The sequence below is a fragment of the Desmodus rotundus genome, chromosome 6 (genome assembly GCF_022682495.2).
Source record: "Desmodus rotundus isolate HL8 chromosome 6, HLdesRot8A.1, whole genome shotgun sequence".
NCBI lineage: Eukaryota > Metazoa > Chordata > Mammalia > Chiroptera > Phyllostomidae > Desmodus > Desmodus rotundus.
Window position 1 is genome coordinate 126,066,780 of NC_071392.1, and position 17,450 is coordinate 126,084,229.

Below are 17,450 nucleotides of genomic sequence, written 5' to 3' on the forward strand. Positions count from 1 at the left end.
TTTCGGGAAATTACTAGAGGTTTCATAACTATTTATAAATATGCAAGAGATGCTTACAAGAATGGGGTAATGATGGTAGCATGGAATAAATCCAATGGTGCCCTTCTAGGCATCCCACAGTAGAGGAAAGATGCACTTGACCTGCCACAGCCCAAGTATACTCTGGTATTGAAGGTCACACACTTGACCTGTGTTTAGACATAATAAGGCCACAACCCAGGCCCACTATCAGCTGGGCAACTTCCTTTGAATGTCAAAATGAGTAGAATTCAAACCTTGCCATCCCTAACACAAAAAGAAGTGGATGTTTGTCTCAGGATGGGCACACCCTGGTACAGTTTGGCAGAGCATCCCAGCAACTCTCTCAGATGTTGGGTTAGGGCAAAGCTAGAAATCCATCTGCCCAGTACATCTTGCGCTGATTACTTGGAGCACGTGTTTCTGATTCATTTGCACATAACTCATCCAGGAGGTGTTGCAAGAGCTATGTGATGGCCAAAGGAGCCCAATGAGTTTTTATTATATTTTTTTAAACAAGTTTCTCTATGTTGATTGTCTCTCAGAGCCAAGAAGCTGAATTCTTCCAGCCCCATGCTTTCCAAATTAGGCTCAGTAAATCCAAGAGCAAGTTCTGACCTTGGCCCTGGAACTATCTGTTTTGAACCTGAGGGCTGGTGGAGGAGTATATGTGCTGGGTCTGGACTACGGGATGAGTGAAAATCACAGCTGTGACAGCCTGGACCTTGAAGACCTTGTGTTCACATCTCTACCCAACCTGTAGTATCCAGCCTCACTGGCATCTGTGGCCTCTTTGCTCCCTCAGTTGCGTGAGGGGACAAGACTTCTGTTACTTTCTTGTTGAGGGGCAGTGTAGCAAACTTGGTAAGAGTGTGGGCTCTGGAGCTAGACTACCCATGTCTGCCAGTTACTAGCTGTGTGTAGGCATGTCGTTAATTTCTGTTAGCCAGTTTACTCTCTATAAAAAGCTATCTGTTGCTGTCTGACAACCATCCCAAAACTCAGTAGCTTAAAGCAACAACCATTAGATTGCTTGTGGTCCTTGTAGGTCAGGAATTTGAGCAAGACTCAGCTGGCAGAGCTCGTCTCTGCACCACATGGTATCAGCTGGGATGACCCAACTGGGCTGAGGATTCAAGATAGCCCCACTGATATGACTGGAACTGTGGAGCTGGCCAGTAGCTGGGGAGCCTCGGTTTTCCTCTCTGTAGTCTTCCTCTTCATGTGGTCTCTATGTGCACAGTAGTCTAGGCTGGTTTCCTCACATAATGGTAGGAATTTTCATTCCAAGAGAATGAAACTGGAAGCTGCAAGACCTCATGAGGTTTGTCACATTGTAACTCTTACCACAGTCTACTGGACAAAGTGTGTCTCAAGGCCATCCCAGATATAAAGGGAGAAAAAGTAAACTCGACCTCTTGGTGAGAGGTGTGGCACTCACATACAATGATGGGAGGAAGTGCCAGTGCTATCTTATCCAGGGCAATCACAGGGGCCAGTCACCCAACCTTGTAAGATTATTCTGAGGATTAAATAAGTTAACATGGAAGAGCATTTAGAACAGTGCCTGGTACAGAGTTAGTACTCAATAAGTAATAAGTGTCCAGTTTTATTACAATTATTCTTGTGTCGCTTCAGGAACATTTACAGTACATGTTTACTCCTTGAATTAAAGACTTCCTAGCAGTACAATCATCAGTAAATCAGGGACCCTAGTGATGAAGTGTCTCCTTCCACCCCAAGGCCCAGGTACATCATTCTCTCTAGTCATAGGGTTCATTTGGGCCACCCCTGGATGTTTTCCATTCTGTATCACCCAGCAGTCTCAGCTATCCTTCACAAGTGACACACCAATCATTTGCCTCCACTCTCTCAGACTTTCTTCTTAGGGGCACCCACCTCATTGACCCTGGCCTATTCTGAATTCTTCAGGTCACCATAGAGGTGGTGGATGGTCCTGACACTGAAGCAGATAAAGATCAGCATCCGGAGAATAAGCCCAGCTGGTCAGTCCCATCCCCCGACTGGCGGGCCTGGTGGCAGAGGTCCTTGTCCTTGTCAAGGGCCAACAGCGGGGACCAGGACTACAAGTACGACAGTACCTCAGATGACAGCAACTTCCTCAACCCTCTCCGGGGATGGGACCGTCCGGCCCCAGGCCACCGCACTTTTGAAACCAAAGAGCAGCCAGAATATGGTGAGTTTACCACCCAGTAATATAAAATGGTGGGGAGAATAAATGAGGATAATGAGGACATGGAGCCAAGCAAAACCCAGTTTACAGTATGTGGCTTTTGGTTTTCTATGAGGCATACCTCATAAAGACTCTCTTCCACCAAAGCCCCCAGGAGGCACCAGCAGCCACATTTTTCTGGAAAGACTATAATTTTAAAATCACACCAATTATCCTAGGAGAGAATATTTCTTTAGTTAGGGGTCTTTGAGGTCCTGCCTTTTTCAAAAAAAAATTTTTATTTCTAAAAGAAGAAATCACCAAATCAACTTCCTTCTGTATTTTACTGTAAAGATGCATATTGAAAAATCAACTTAGTAAAACAGATGTCCAGCTGCTTCCTTTGACGAGGCCACTGTGTTATGTTTGACATTGGCAGTGGTGTGGCCCTTGGGAATCCGCATGAGTATACCCTTCACAGGTTATCCAAGTAAGGCCTCCCCACCAATAAATTTTAAGACTCCAAGTTAGGACTTCTAGTGTCTCATTTCTTAGAGTAAGACAGTTAAGATAGCAAAATTTTTAAATTCAGTAATTTAAATAACAAAAGTTCATTTTTCACCTGAGATAAGAGACAGAGTAGGGGGAACTCAGCTGTACTCAGTCATTCAAAGCCCAGGTTCCTTCCATCTTGGCACTCCACCAACTGTTAGGGCCTGGGAGTTATCCACTGGATGCTCTATATCCAGCTCAGCCAAGAAGACAGATGCAACCTGAAAAAGGTTCACATGCTCTTGTGCCCCTCTGCTTGGAGATGACACGTCACATCTGCTCAAATTTTAGGACTTGATAAGGCCCCACATAGCTGCAAGGCAGGCTGGGAAATGCAGACTTCATGGGGAATCAGATAGTGCTCCTTGTACTATAGAATGGTTGCTGTCCTACAAATGCATCTATTATTGATGTCCTGTGGCTTCACCATCAGTAGACTTAGAGCAATCACTGGATGATGAGGATGATTGTCATGAACTCTCATCCTTACACATTTTTTCAGCAGAAAGACCAGTTGTGTGTTGGAGAGTTATTTCTGCCCACTAATAGATGATTCTAAGCAACTTCCAAAACAGCAAGATAACTTTTTCACCTTCATCATTTAGTTATTTAACAGACATTTATTAAGAGCATATTTTATGTTCATCATTATATTAGGTGGTGCGACTCCAAAAATGAGTAAGATGCAGTCCTTATCTAAGGAAGATCTCACCCATCTGTGGACAAGGGGAGAAAAATTAACTGATAGAGCAAAATAGTGCCCTGGTGGAGATACACATCAAATTCTAGGAGAGCAGAAAGATCTCTCCCAAACCTCTTCCAGCTAGGAGACTCATGAAATCTTCCCCCTTTTCAGAGGAAGTCCAATTTATCTATTCTCCAGGAGGACGGACTACAAATAGTAATGACACTTAACATGCACCAGTCCCTCTTTATGGCATCTAACATGTATTAGCTCATTTAATCAGCTCTCTGAGTCAGGTACCCCATTTTACAGATAGGGAAACTGAAACCTGGAAAAAATTAAGCAACTTGAACTCAAAAATTTATCTCAGTCAGTCAGTCTAAACTCTGTCCTCTTAATCACTATGTTATTTTTCCTCTCTGGGGGAAAAGGTAGCACATCATTTAGGAGAGTAGAGTAAATCTAGAAATGGTCACTTAGATTGGAAGATAGGAATGGAAGGAAAAGGCCAGTGCTGTTGAACAGAGAAACAAAACACACAGGATCCCTGGGTGCCAGCCTGAGAGTACACAGCTTTGTGGTTTAACCTGTTTGCCCAGCCCACACAAAACATTGTTTCTATGAGTGAGACTTAGACCTCAGCATCTGAATCCCTTTGTTGCGGGTTTAAAAAATGCCAGTCCTAGCCCCAACCCCATCCCTCTATTATAAGGTCTTCAAAGTGTGGTCCCCAAACTAGCTACATCAACATCACCTGGAACCATGATAAAAAAAACACTGATTTTCAGTCTCCCAGTTCCCAGACCTATTGAGTCAGCAGACATTCTGGGGGTCAGTCCCCAAAATCTATGTTTAAAAAATTTCCAGGGCCTGTGGTACATTGAGCACCAGTATTCAAGATCAATAGTTCTCAGCCTCACTTGCTCATTATACTCACCTGGCAAATTTTTAAAAACCCCGATGCCCAAGTTCTCTCCAGAACAGCAAGTTGGGATCTCTGGAGGTGGAGCCCAGGCATCTGTGTTTTTTAAAGCTCCATGGGTGACTCCAATGTGCAGCTCAGGTTGAGGGCCATTGCTGACCTTCTACTGAACCAGATGTCCATCAGTGAGACCTGGAATCTGTCTGTTTACTTCTTTGTCTCTTTTTTCAACCAAGGTTATCAGGTGTTCCTCATGCTCACTGATGTTTGAAGACCAACATTAGAAACAACTCTTTCATCTAAAGCTTTTACAGAGTACCCGCTGCTGAATTCATGAGTACTAAGAACATCTTCCATTTCAATCTTGAGGATAGAATTTGGTTTTCCTGGAGCACCTATGGGGCTGCCTCAGCCACCCTCAACCCAGCTTTCTGGGGCTATGATACCTGTAGAACACCTTGCATCTAAATCTTACAGCATCCCTGGGCCTTTGGAATCTCTCTTGGTAACTTCCTCCTTGTTCGGCTAGATACAGGATTGCTACTTTATGAAGAAAATTTGTCCCTTACAATACAAAATCTAAAGCAGTCCCTTATAATACAGAATCTAAAGCAGTGTTTTTCAGACTTTAATGTGCACACAAACTGGGGGGCTTGTTAAAATGCAGCTTCTGATGCAGTAGATGTAGGAAGGGGGCTGGAGCCAAAGTGAGGCTGACACCACTGGTCCTTAGACCACACTTGGAGTACCAAGACTCTCAGCGTGTCATAGATGCTCAGCAGCATTTGCAAAATGATTGAAGAAGTATTGCTTCTGAGGCTGGCTCACCAGGAACATGTGATTTTCAGAACTCCATACAGCTTTGGATGGACTGAGTCCTCTTGTATTTCAATCAACAAGAAACTATAGAACAATTTCTAAGTTTTTAGCCCTAGATTAGATGCTGTGGAGGATACAGGGAGTGAGTGTACTGCCCAGGAAGGTGAGGTTCATGCAATGACAAAGCAGTGCTGTCACTGTACCTAAGTGCCCGCTGCCTTTTCTCAGATGGGCTAAAATTGCCACAAGAACTGGTCTTGTGAAGGTTGTTGATCTCAGATTTTTGAAGGCAGGATTTTTAATAAGAATTTAAATGTCTGTGGCCAGAGAGTATTTGAAAAAATTCTAGGTGAAATAAATAAAATAGAATGGAATCTTTAGCATGAATTATAAAATACTCAACAGAAGTTAGTTAGGCCTAGTTTGTGATTGTGGAAACCTGAATTAGCTCAACTTTGGGCTGTATGTGTTTGAGAGACTGCATTTTCAGTACCTTCTGCAGAGACTGAAGGTAGAGATCACCCAGGGCAGAGAAAGAGTTCAAATAAATATTTTCCTTCCAAATAGTAATATGCAATTCTTAAAGTTGTTCAGAACAACTTGAATAATAAAATTAATGGGAACTGCTTATTGTAACCTAGGTGGAGACTCAACTCTTCGCGATTCTCTAGCTGGTCATGGTCTTATTTTAATAGAAGATTTCAGTGATTTTTTTTCCAAGGATTTTTCTTTGTAGTGTTAAATTATGGCCACATAAGTGAGTGTATTTAAGAAAGGAGGCCAACCTGGGCCAGAATCAAAGTTGCTGGAACACCAGAATATGTAACGGGAAACAGCAGGAGCAGGCAGACCTCAGATCTAATACCATCTCTGCCTAGTTTGTGCTGTGTGGCCTTAGGCAGGTACTTTAACCTTTCTAAGCCTCAATTACCTTATCCAAAAAAGGAGGCTGTTTCCACCCACCTTGCAAGATTATAATAGGAGTTAAATCAGTGTGTTAAAGCAGCTGGTTAAAGCAGGTCCTTAATAACTGGTAGCCACTATCACCGAGGATTAGTAGTAGAGGTTTGCCAGGAGCCACGTCAAGACCCAAGTCACTTCAATTGCCCAAACAGAAATGATGGACCCACAGAAATCTAGTGCCTTGAAACAGTATAATAACTACTTTAAAATTTCAAACGACATCCTAGAAACCCAGCCCTGAACTGTGCATTGTTTTCTTCCCTCCCCGAGCAGTTTGATGTCACAGATAGGGGCTGTCAAATCACAGGGACTGTGTCTTACCTTCGTTGTCCTCTTCGCTGTACCTTCGTTGTCCTCTTCGTTGAAACTGCTGCTCACATTCAGTTTCTCCTCTGAATGATGCTCCCTGGTAGGTACAGCAAATGAGAACAAGTTTGTTTGATTATAGCAGAAATGAATACTGCCTTCAAAGCTTTGTTCCACAGTCAGAAATTTCCTTCCTGTACTTTGAGCACATTAAACAAATGGAAGTCCCCAAAGAGAATCTTTGCTGGAACATTCACCCAGGACAGTATGCCATGAAGGCCTTAGAGTGGTGAGCTGACATACACAACCCTAGGAGGTGTTTTTACTTCATTGCTAGCTCAACAGAAATGACCAAACACCTGGCTATGTAATTGTTCTGTGCCTAACTCTCAGGGACTCATATTAAAATAAGCTTGGAAAATAAATGACTTTGTGAGCACCTAAAATAAAAACATGAAGAACCACTTACTAGGATGAGAAATCATTCACAGTTCCAGAGTCTGCTAACCATGGAGAACGTATCTTAGGGAAAATGCTACAGTGTATTTCTAACAGTTAACATTTTTGCTTAAGAAACAAACCCCCAAAATTCATGGCTTAAAAGAACAACATGTTTTCTCTCAACAGTTTTCAGGTTGTCTAAACTGTTCTTCTCTGGGCTAGCTTTGCTGGGGCTAGAGGTCTAGGATGGCTTCACTCACAATGATGGGATCCCTCCTGGACAGCTGGGGCGCTGAGGTGGCTGGAGCTTCTCTCCACTTGTCTCCTCACCCTCCAAAATGCTGACCTCAGACTCTTCACATAGTAATAGAAGAGTTCCTTACAGCAAGAGGGCAAGACCTAATACAGGAGTGCTTTTTCAGCCTCTGTTTGCATCACATTTGCTATTTTCCCATTGGCCAAAGCAAGTTGAGTGGCCCAGACTAGGTCAGTGGGAAAGGAGAATAACCAAAGGAGAGAGGAATTATGCAAGTCATTTTTCACCTAATCTGACACAGTATTGGCATCCCCTAATTTTGATCCAAGATACAAAAACAAGAAATTACCTAATGCAGAGATTCCAATGTAAGTGTCATGGTAACTTTAATGCTAATATCTCAAAGTTCAGGATGATACTGTTCTCCATATTACTGCAACACTGAAGAAAGGTTGCAAGGGATTTCTAGATGGTTGGGCCTCTGTTGCTTCTGCTGAGTCAAGCAGGATACGTCTTGGCATCAGTGGACTGTGTCCAGTGCCTGTACCTACCACACAGATGAGGTGGACTCCACCTATGTGATTCAATAAGCTTTTTCTGACTGACCAACTGCCCCTTTTCTATGACTCTAAACCCATTATCATCTTTACTTATGACTCAGTTCTGTTGTTACTGTCTTTAACAAACCTGGCCTCACTGGTGCACATAGGATGTGGTAGAATGTAGTCACATGTACAAGTAACCTGCCACACCCAGATGCTCCTGCTGACAAGAATGCAGTCATGTGGTTATTCCAGGCACCCTCTGGTGTTCCTGGTGAAATTACCAAGAGATACCAGACTCCACAGTCTTGGAGGGAACAGCAGTGCCCCCCGCCTCAGAGGTTTGTTCCTCCAGAAGCCTCATGTCTCTCCAGTTCTACTGTGTTCATGCCTAATAAGAGATGGGAGCCGTGAGGGAGGCTAACTAAGGCTGGGGATGCCAGCCCAGCTCCCTCACATGAAGCAGGGTTTCAAACATCTGCTTGGCCATGTGGTTGGAAAACCATTTCTTAGAAGAAAATCAAAGTTTAGAAAAATTCTTTTTGGGGAGCAGATAGAAATGGATGGGGCCCCTGGAGGCAGGCGATATGTGAGCAAATGCTCTACTCTGGTGAGGAAAAAACACACAAACATGAATCACCCTCCCCATCCCCGCCCCAACTCTGCTGAATGGGCCAAGGAGACTCGGGGGCCCTGTGTTTGCTGAGGAGTATTCAGAGTGAACACCATGTAAACAGCCTGGGAGCCTGGCACAGGGCCTGTAGTTCAGGTAGAAACATGTGTGGACAACATTCTTGCCTGGCCCACATAATAGCAATCCCCACAAGTTGTTATGAACGGAGAAGACCCCTTCCCTGCAAGGCACATGCCTGTAGCTCTGAGCTTGGCACTGACAGAGACCCCAAGGCTGTAGGAACATTTGGATAAACCAGGAGAAATTATTACTAAGTGGAGATGCTTCAGAAAGAGTGAAACTTTTGAGATTAAGGGTTTAGCACTACCAAATTTTCCTTTCTGTTACCATTATGACCTTAGACAGTCACCCTAAGGACTTAGTTTCTTACTTTTAAAAGGAGGAATTTACTGTGGATAATACACCAACGTCTCCCACCCTCTCACACTCCAGGCCCCTCTAGCCTGGTCTGCTTCTCCTTCTTTCATGTCATTCACCAACTTTTAATCTACTGTATAATTCACTCATTTTTTACTTACTAGTTATTGTCTGACTTTTCTCACTAAAATAGTGGTTCCACCAGGGAAGGGAATGTTTGAAAGTTCTGTTTAACAGTATATCCTATATACCTAGAACTGTGCCTGGCATATAATAGGGGCTGGAAAAATATTTGTTGGATGGGTGTTGAGCAATGATTGACCTCAAAGGACCATCTCTAGCATCAGCATTATGTATCTGTTGTCTACTCCTGTGTAACAAACCATCCCCAGGCTTCATGGGTTAAAACAACAGTACTTTATTATTTCTCATGATCCTGTGGCTCAGGGGTTGAGGCATAGCCACTCTGGGCAGGTCCTTCACTTCTGAGGGCACCAGCTGCATTCAGCTATCTACTAGGAAGGGCTGGAAGGTTCACAAAAGCTTCACTCACACGTCTAGTGGTCCTTCATGTGGCTTCTCTCTTTCCATGTGGCATCCCATAATCCACAGTTTTAGCCTCAGCTTCCTTCACAGTGAGTGCATTGCCCAGAGGAAAAGTCAGAGCTGCCAGGCCTCTTAAGGCCAGAGCCAGCACAGATTCTAAGGAAGGGGAAGTAAGGTGTTTGTCTCCGCCCCCCCCCTCTCTCTCTAAATGACACAGGGAGGTAAGGAACTAATGGTGGTCATCTAACTACCTATCATATTATTTCATGATCCCATGCTTGACAAACGTATGCATTCTCAATAAGCACTCACTGAGCACCTTTTGGGAGTCAGGCCCTGGTCATGTGCTTACCACATCGGTTCCCAAAACCTCAGACAGAAGCACTGCCTTCATGAAGTCCATTCCTAAAATGAACCCGGAGCTGTAAGCCTTTTGAGTCCAGCAGGCATCTGTGCCCCCAACAGTAAAAACGACGGAAGTGGACAATTGGCAGGCTGCTTGTTGAGGTGGATTTGGGGACTCTTCGGGTAAGGCTGTGACTGTCTCCCTGGCTCCCTTCCAGATTCCACAGATGGGGAGGGTGACTGGAGTCTCTGGTCCGTCTGCAGTGTCACCTGTGGGAACGGCAACCAGAAACGGACCAGGTCTTGTGGCTACGCATGCACCGCAACAGAGTCTAGGACTTGTGACCGACCAAACTGCCCAGGTGGGTTTGTGCAGGAATGTGGCTCCAAGTTCAAGGGGAAAGTTTTAATATTTTAAATAAATAAAATTTAATATAAATAAAGTTATATTTTAAAACTTATAAAAATTGACTTTTTAAAAAACAATGATTTTCCTAATAAGGATTCTGACCAGACTGAAATGAGAGATGAGTAATGGGCTTAATGGATGAGAAGATGTTGAGGATGAAAAATATTGTGACTCTCTGTAGCAGAGGTTGTCACAGTACAGCCTGCTTTTGTATGGCCCACACATGTTCACAAAGAAGATGGGGGAGAGGAAAAGAAGTAGAAGAAGGAAAAAAAGAAGGAACCATATGTGACCCACCAAGCCTAAAATATTTACTCTCTGACCCTTTACAAAAAGTTTACCAGCACCTGGTCTGTAAGTTTACATTTCCTATGTGTTCTCCATTTCCAGGTAAAATACCAATCTAAAATAATATCTTAGGCTCTTCCGAGAAACCACATGTTCCAAGTGACTTTATCCCAAAGAAATCCAGACAGAAAATTTAATCTCTGCACTCAGGACTTCCTTTTTCTACCCTTAAACTCTGTTCTCAGAACTTAAGAGTGAGATTTGGAATAAAAAAGAAGTGGTTTCTGAGGAGAGAGACGAAAGATCAGATTGGGCATGTGTAGAAAAGTGTCAGAAGAGGTTGTTTGGCGCCCTGTCAGCAGATGAATTTCAAAAAGTTAAGCAAACATCAAGATGCTTTTCTGTGTAAATTTCCTACATGCAGCTGAGTTAGAAGTCTGGTAGGATGGCATTTGGATGGGTAAAAGTAAACCAATAAATAATAATGCTATGAGAAGGAAGAACAGAAGGAGTACAGGAAGAAAATAAGAAGGAAGAGAAGAAGAATCTGAAGATGAAAAAGATAACGAAGATATGATGAAGCAAAAGAAAATGAAGATAAACATGAAGAATATGAAGGTAATGAAGATCAAATGAAACATGATTATGAAGAATGGGATTTTTTTAGTATTTCAGTATCAAGCAAATGTCTAAGATATGGTTTAATCCTCATAATAGCCTCATTATTATGTTCTTTTAACAGTTATGGAAACCGAAGCACATTGGGCTTAATTGGCCTAGAGTCACACAGGCAGCATACAATCGATCTGGAATTCAAATCCAGACAGTCTGATTCCAGAGTCCATGTTCTTAACCATTAAACTACTCCACCTCCAGCAGGAGGAAAGGTATTGGGCTCAGCCACACCTGGACCCAGAAAGCATTTCAAGGCCAGGATTGGGGGATTGCCTCCAGATTTCTCTTCCAGAGCTGGCACACAGGCCCAAAATGGTCCATTTAGACATCTTATTAGGGGAAGGTTTGCTGCCTTTTTGCATATTGCCTTCTCATTTTCTCTCGCCACTGAGAGCAGTGTGGGCGGCAGCCATGCTCATACATTTTATTCTCAACTGAACTTGCCCTCCTTTCATCCTTTCTGCTTCTCTGTTCCTGGCTCTTCAGGTTTTCAGGACTCTCTTGGAACATGAAGGATTTTTTACAGGATTTCTTTCCTTATTAGGTGTGTTGATTCTCAGCCATATTGGAAAGAATCACAGGGCAGGCGTCCTCCCTGGCCTGGCAGTGATTGTACCGTAAAAGTTTGTTCCGTAGGTCAACCCTATAAATAAGTTCAAGGGGCCTCACCTAATATCAGAGAGAGCCTCTTAAAGGAAATCAAGTCTTGCCTAACAGGCAGCCAAGCTCTCCAACTAGTCTACGTTCCACAACTCCTGCCTCTTCTGACTGCCTCAGCTTGCACAGGAGTCCTGTTTGTAAAGAAAGCCTGGGTGGAGTAGCAGTTTGGAGAGGGGAGGAGAGCCAAGAAGATTGAGGCAAGCTGGGTTCAGTCCCTCAGAGCAAGTAATGACAAGCCCAGCTTACTCTTCTTGAAGCATCACCAGCAATGCTCTTTGGCTATGGACTACTGCAACCTCAAAATGAGCTAGACAAATATTCAAGGAACAGTATCAGCTAACTCCTACATCTTACTACTCTAAGAGCTTTCTTTACACTTTAATTCATTCAACTCTGTATGGTGGGTCATTTATTTCTCCCTATTTTACAGATGTGAAAGTAGTTACACAAAGGTTAAATGTCTTGCCCAAGGTCGACCAGCTAGTAATGATTTATAACCCAGGCAGTCAGTCGTTAAGACTGGTCTTGACCACTAGACTGGTATGAGTCACTGCCTGTAGTTCAGTTTGTCACCCTAACACCACCAGACAGACAACCATCTTGACATGTGTCCTCCCCTCTGTCCAAAACCCAACTCCTGGGCCTAGTGAATGAGTTCCTTAGGATCCTTCAGGCGCATTTGGATCTGATTTCATGCTGCATATAATATCTGGGGTTTTAATATATTTCATGCTCTCCTACCTGCTTTTTACTGTTTCCTCTGTTGGCAAGTTTCTACTCATGAATAGTAATGGACACAAGAAAAGGCTTTTTTGAGGCATATTTGTTTTTTTCATGTGGTAGAGGAGTGTGAATTTCTCCCAAATAATTAGAGAAAAATGAGCCCTTGTCTGTGTTTAGGAATTGAAGACACCTTCAGGACAGCTGCCACTGAAGTAAGTCTGCTTGCAGGAAGCGAGGAGTTTAATGCCACCAAGCTGTTTGAAGTTGGTAAGAAGAGTTTTTTTTTTTTTAATTCAAATATTGATGTAGTGTTTGGGGGATGCCTTTTGCCTTTGCAGTGTCACCCTTGATCCATTTACATGTTTTGTTTTCCTCATATGAAGTCCAATTTTCCTAGCATATTTCTTGTGCAAGGTCAAGTTTCTTAACCCAGTACTGCCTCTTCTTTTCTGATCTGTCAAATGGTATGAAGAAGTAGTGCCTACCTTATAAAGTTATTATAGAATAATAGAGTTCATATTTGTAAAGCATTTAGAACATATCCATTACACTGAATATCTATAATAGTTTCATAGATAAAAATAAGTCAATGGACATCCTATAGGTACATGAATTATGATGACCTGCCACTCTGGCAGGAAAATACAAAGCTATTTTCTGGGGCTGTGCTGAATTTTGTTTCTGAAGATCTTGTCCTCTGCAAGAGTCCCCCACTGGCTTTGCAGACACATATTTTCCCATAATGGAACCTCCATTCTCTCAGCTACTGCTCAGTCAGAGGCTTGTAGGCAAGAATCGTAGAACTCAGGGCCAAAAGGAGCCTCAGCCCATCTGTGTCCCCTCCCATTTAATCCTTATGTCACTTTATGAGACAGGCACTATTTATATCTTCAATTTAGAGATGAGAAAACTGAAACACTGTGAGGTAGAATAGCTTGCTCAAGGTCGTAGAGCTACTAAATAGTTGAGTTGGGGTTCAATCCCCAGAAGTCCAGTACAAGAGCCCATACTTTTCACCCAGGCCAGGCCTTGCTGAGCTCCTGAGAGATGCCCCATCTCTCTCTTCCTCATTTCACTGAAGAGGATCCCAAGCTCTTCTCCAAGCTGCCCCCTGATCCTGGCCACTTGATTTCCACTCATGATACCACCAGCCCCCTAGTCGGTTACTCTTTGCCTGCTCATTTAACTAGTTGTTCCCATAGAGCAAAGCAGGTCCAGCATAAACATCTTTTGTTTTTTCAAATGAAACCAGGAATCCACATTAATAAGTGGAATCATCTAAATCTTGTATGTTAAAAGTTAATTTGATATTTTTTATTACTGTGAAGGCCAAACATTACACCTCTTGGGGCAGGTTCTGACTCCAGGCTAATTGGTAAGTGACCTCTGGGCTAAATGTTAGGTTCCCTAAAAGCAGGGGCCACCAGCCTCTTCCCTTTTGAGGCATTTTTTCATATGGATTTGAATACAGTGATTGTAACTGTTTGGTGCTTAAGGTTAAGAGGTTAGACCACTAGCTTTATTTTTAACTGGCCAATTACTGGCAGAAATACAACTTAGATCTACAAATATTACTTTGAGGCATTTTCTACCCCATTACCATGCATTTAAAGAGGAGATTTAAAATGTCCCTCTGAATTATTGTTAATTTTCTTATGGATGATAGTGGGGTTATGGTTAATGCTATATCCCAATATCCTCCTTTTTTATTTTTATTTTTTGTAGATGCCTACTAAAACTTAAACTTAGGGATAATAATGACATGTTTCAAAAAAAAAGTTGAAACATATATAATAATTGTGATGGCATACAAGTAGTCAAGGTCAAAGTTCCCAAGTTCAAGGGAGGTGTGCATGGCCTCCTGGTTCCAGGGTTTTGCAGGGGTTGAATCTGGGAGGGGAGATGTCAATGTCATCCTGCTGCCAGAGCTTGTGGTGAAAGCGTTTCTCTGTGGCCTTTTTCAGACACAGACAGCTGCGAGCGATGGATGAGCTGCAAAAGCGAGTTCTTAAAGAAGTACATGCACAAGGTGATCAATGACCTGCCCAGCTGCCCCTGCTCCTACCCCACAGAGGTGGCCTATAGCACAGCAGACATCTTTGACCGCATCAAGCGCAAGGAATTCCGCTGGAAGGACGCCAGCGGACCCAAGGAGAAGCTGGAGATCTACAAGCCCACTGCCCGGTACTGCATTCGCTCCATGCTGTCCCTGGAGAGCACCACGCTAGCCGCCCAGCACTGTTGCTATGGTGACAACATGCAGCTCATCACCAGAGGCAAAGGGGCGGGGACACCTAACCTCATCAGCACTGAGTTCTCAGCGGAGCTCCACTATAAGGTGGATGTCCTGCCCTGGATTATCTGCAAGGGCGACTGGAGCAGGTATAACGAAGCCCGGCCTCCCAACAACGGACAGAAGTGCACAGAGAGCCCCTCGGACGAGGATTACATCAAGCAGTTCCAAGAGGCCAGGGAGTATTAAAGAGAGACCACCTCTGGTATTTGAGACATAAACGCACTACACCGATCTGCCGCCTCTTATCCGCATTCCTGTGTGTTTGCATATGCCACATGAGTATTTTTCATAAATTAAACTAAGGATGTGCGCCAGGCCTGGTGGCTACCATCTGAAGCCACCCTTGCCATCTGCAATGCCCACAGACCTCCTTGGAACTCCTCCTTGGGGTGATGTGGTAAAGAGGATGAGGACAAAGAAGCCAGAAGAACCTGGAAGCCATAGTGGGTGGGATTCAATTCACACCCAGGTCCAGTGTTTCCTAGAGAAGCTAAGGGGGAAAGAGACTGAAGTTGTAAACATTATAAGTTTTTATATATAACTTATTTAATATGAATGTGACTTAAGCATAACCTTTTCTCTGGAGTTGTCATCATGAAACTGTTTTATCACTTCTGTGAGAGTTCAGACAGGGCTTAGGAGGTGAAAGAGAAAGGGATTTTGTAATGACTTTTAAAATAACTCAGTAGAAGTATATCCAAACAAGAAAACACTCACCTTAAACCAAATATTATTTAGTCATGAGGCACCTTGCTGAAGTCTCAGTGTCCAAAATGCCCTTGCCTAAGACTGGGTAGAGATTGGGGGTGAGGGGCAGGTGGCTATTTTAGGGACAAATCTGAGGCCAGTTTTAAATAGGCTTTAAAATAAAAGGTCAATATTAGCATAATGCTTTGATTCTACTTAAAGGCTTCAGAATAACAGAATTTCTTCTCATGTCTTAGTGAGTCCAGAAGGCTGCATGAAAGTTGAACATAAAAACAGGGAGTAGCACTTTTCCAAAGAAAAAAAAGCAAGATAAATGGGAAAATAACATGGACCTCATTTCATCTATCTTATTTTAATATCATCTTAACAATTTTTTCTCCACCAATATATTCACAATAAATAGATATAAAAAGAGAAGGAGGACTCAAGTGTAGGAAATCCTAATTTTTTATGTTTTAAGAAAGGAAAAATAACTACATTATTTTTGTAAAGTATTTATTGAGTCTTGAGTTTAGTACATCAAGCAGTTGTAATATGCCCTGGTTCTGTAGTGTGGAACTTAGGACAAATAAAGAGTTGGTTATTATGCACTATTTACTTGCAAAACTCCAGGAAAAGAGAATATATAATAAAATCATAATAAAATGTGTTACCTGCAGTAAATGTGTTACTTGCAAATATTTATGATACAAATACCAGAAATAGCACTGGTGAAGCAGGACTTTGAGGCAGAGGAGAGACAGGTTCAAGCCAGGTGGGAATAAAAGGTTCATTGATTGACGTGATGGTGGCGGGTATAAGTCATATCATCTTTGACAACAAGAATGTGAACCCAGTCCCCAGGAGGATGAAGCTCATTGACACATATACAACTTTTTGCCCACCCAGAACTAAGAAAAAGCTATGGCTTAAAACCTCCCAGGTAAGCGGACCTGCTCCCAAACAAAATTCTGCAATTATGGCCACAAGTAGAACTATTCATCATGCAAAAGAATAGTAGAACTATTCTTTTCCAGATGACAAAAGCGAAGCTCAAATAAAATAAATCACATAGGGCCCATCTTTTATGTCGTAGCCCAGTGCACTTTCTACTATATCAAATTTTTGGTGTCCTCATATTCCTGGTGCCTTTGGTATTCCAAATGACCTTACCCTTAGGTTCTCCTTATAAATTCTTGTTTCTATGGAAAAGCTCCCATCAGTCATTTACACTTTACAATGAATTATCCATTTATTGCCCACTCTCAGAATATTTATATTTGAGGCCTATTTGTAATTATGAAATGAGAAGGATTATTTATATCAGAAGGAATTTTAAGCAAGTGAATTGTTAGGGAGAGAATCAATAGGACTAATATATCAGGGAAAAAGATTTGGTTTCTGATAGCAGGAAAACTATTTTTGCAAAGAGCGTTCATTGCAATGAAATGCATAATCTTTGAGGTGGTGAGTTCCCTGTATTCAAGGAACAGGTATTCAAGCAGAGGCTGGAGATGAAATATATGATTTCAATTAAGTGATGAAAAGATTAAAAATGTACATCAATAACACCCTCTGATATGTGTTCTATTACAACTAAGAACAATGATGGGAAAGAGAGGCAGGAATCAGAGAAGTACCTGTTGGGTCTAATGGAGGATTGGTATTTCATAAAGCAGCGAAGAGGGAGGGGGAAGTGAATGCATTATGAGTAAGAAAACAGTATGGACAAAGGCAAGCAGCTAGGAAAGAGCTTGGCGTTTTCTGAAGGCTGAGATGTTTAGAGTGATGAGCAGAGGAACAAGAGTGGCAAGTTATAGGCCCATATCACAAGTATTTGTGTTAAGGATTTGGAATGAAAGATTAAAGGAAATGGAGTTCTTTCCTACCATAGTGAGAATGACTGAGATGAGTAATGTTTTCAGTGGGCAATTTGCCTTTCCATATCAGCTCCTGCTGACCTAATGAACTGAGAGTTGGAAGGTAGGGTAAACTGGGAGTAGGGGAGATCTCCTGGGCTCTTTGCCTTCTGAAAATACCCATAGAATTCTGTACATCATGAGGATAGTGTCATATCTCTGTAAATTTGCTGA

The 17,450-nt window shown here is 42.6% G+C and overlaps 1 protein-coding gene across 1 annotated transcript in view; it reads left to right on the forward strand.

Annotated features, from left to right (window-relative positions):
* The window catches only part of ISM1 (isthmin 1), a 75,456-nt gene extending 59,431 nt beyond the window's left edge, over positions 1–16,025 (forward strand). Inside the window, exons 3-6 of the mRNA XM_024559218.4 lie at positions 1,951–2,215; positions 9,838–9,981; positions 12,552–12,641; positions 14,339–16,025. Of these exons, the coding sequence (XP_024414986.1) occupies positions 1,951–2,215; positions 9,838–9,981; positions 12,552–12,641; positions 14,339–14,856 (1,017 nt within the window). The 3' untranslated portion in view covers positions 14,857–16,025. The remainder of the gene's footprint in view (positions 1–1,950; positions 2,216–9,837; positions 9,982–12,551; positions 12,642–14,338) is intronic.
* The last annotated feature ends 1,425 nt before the right edge of the window (positions 16,026–17,450 follow it).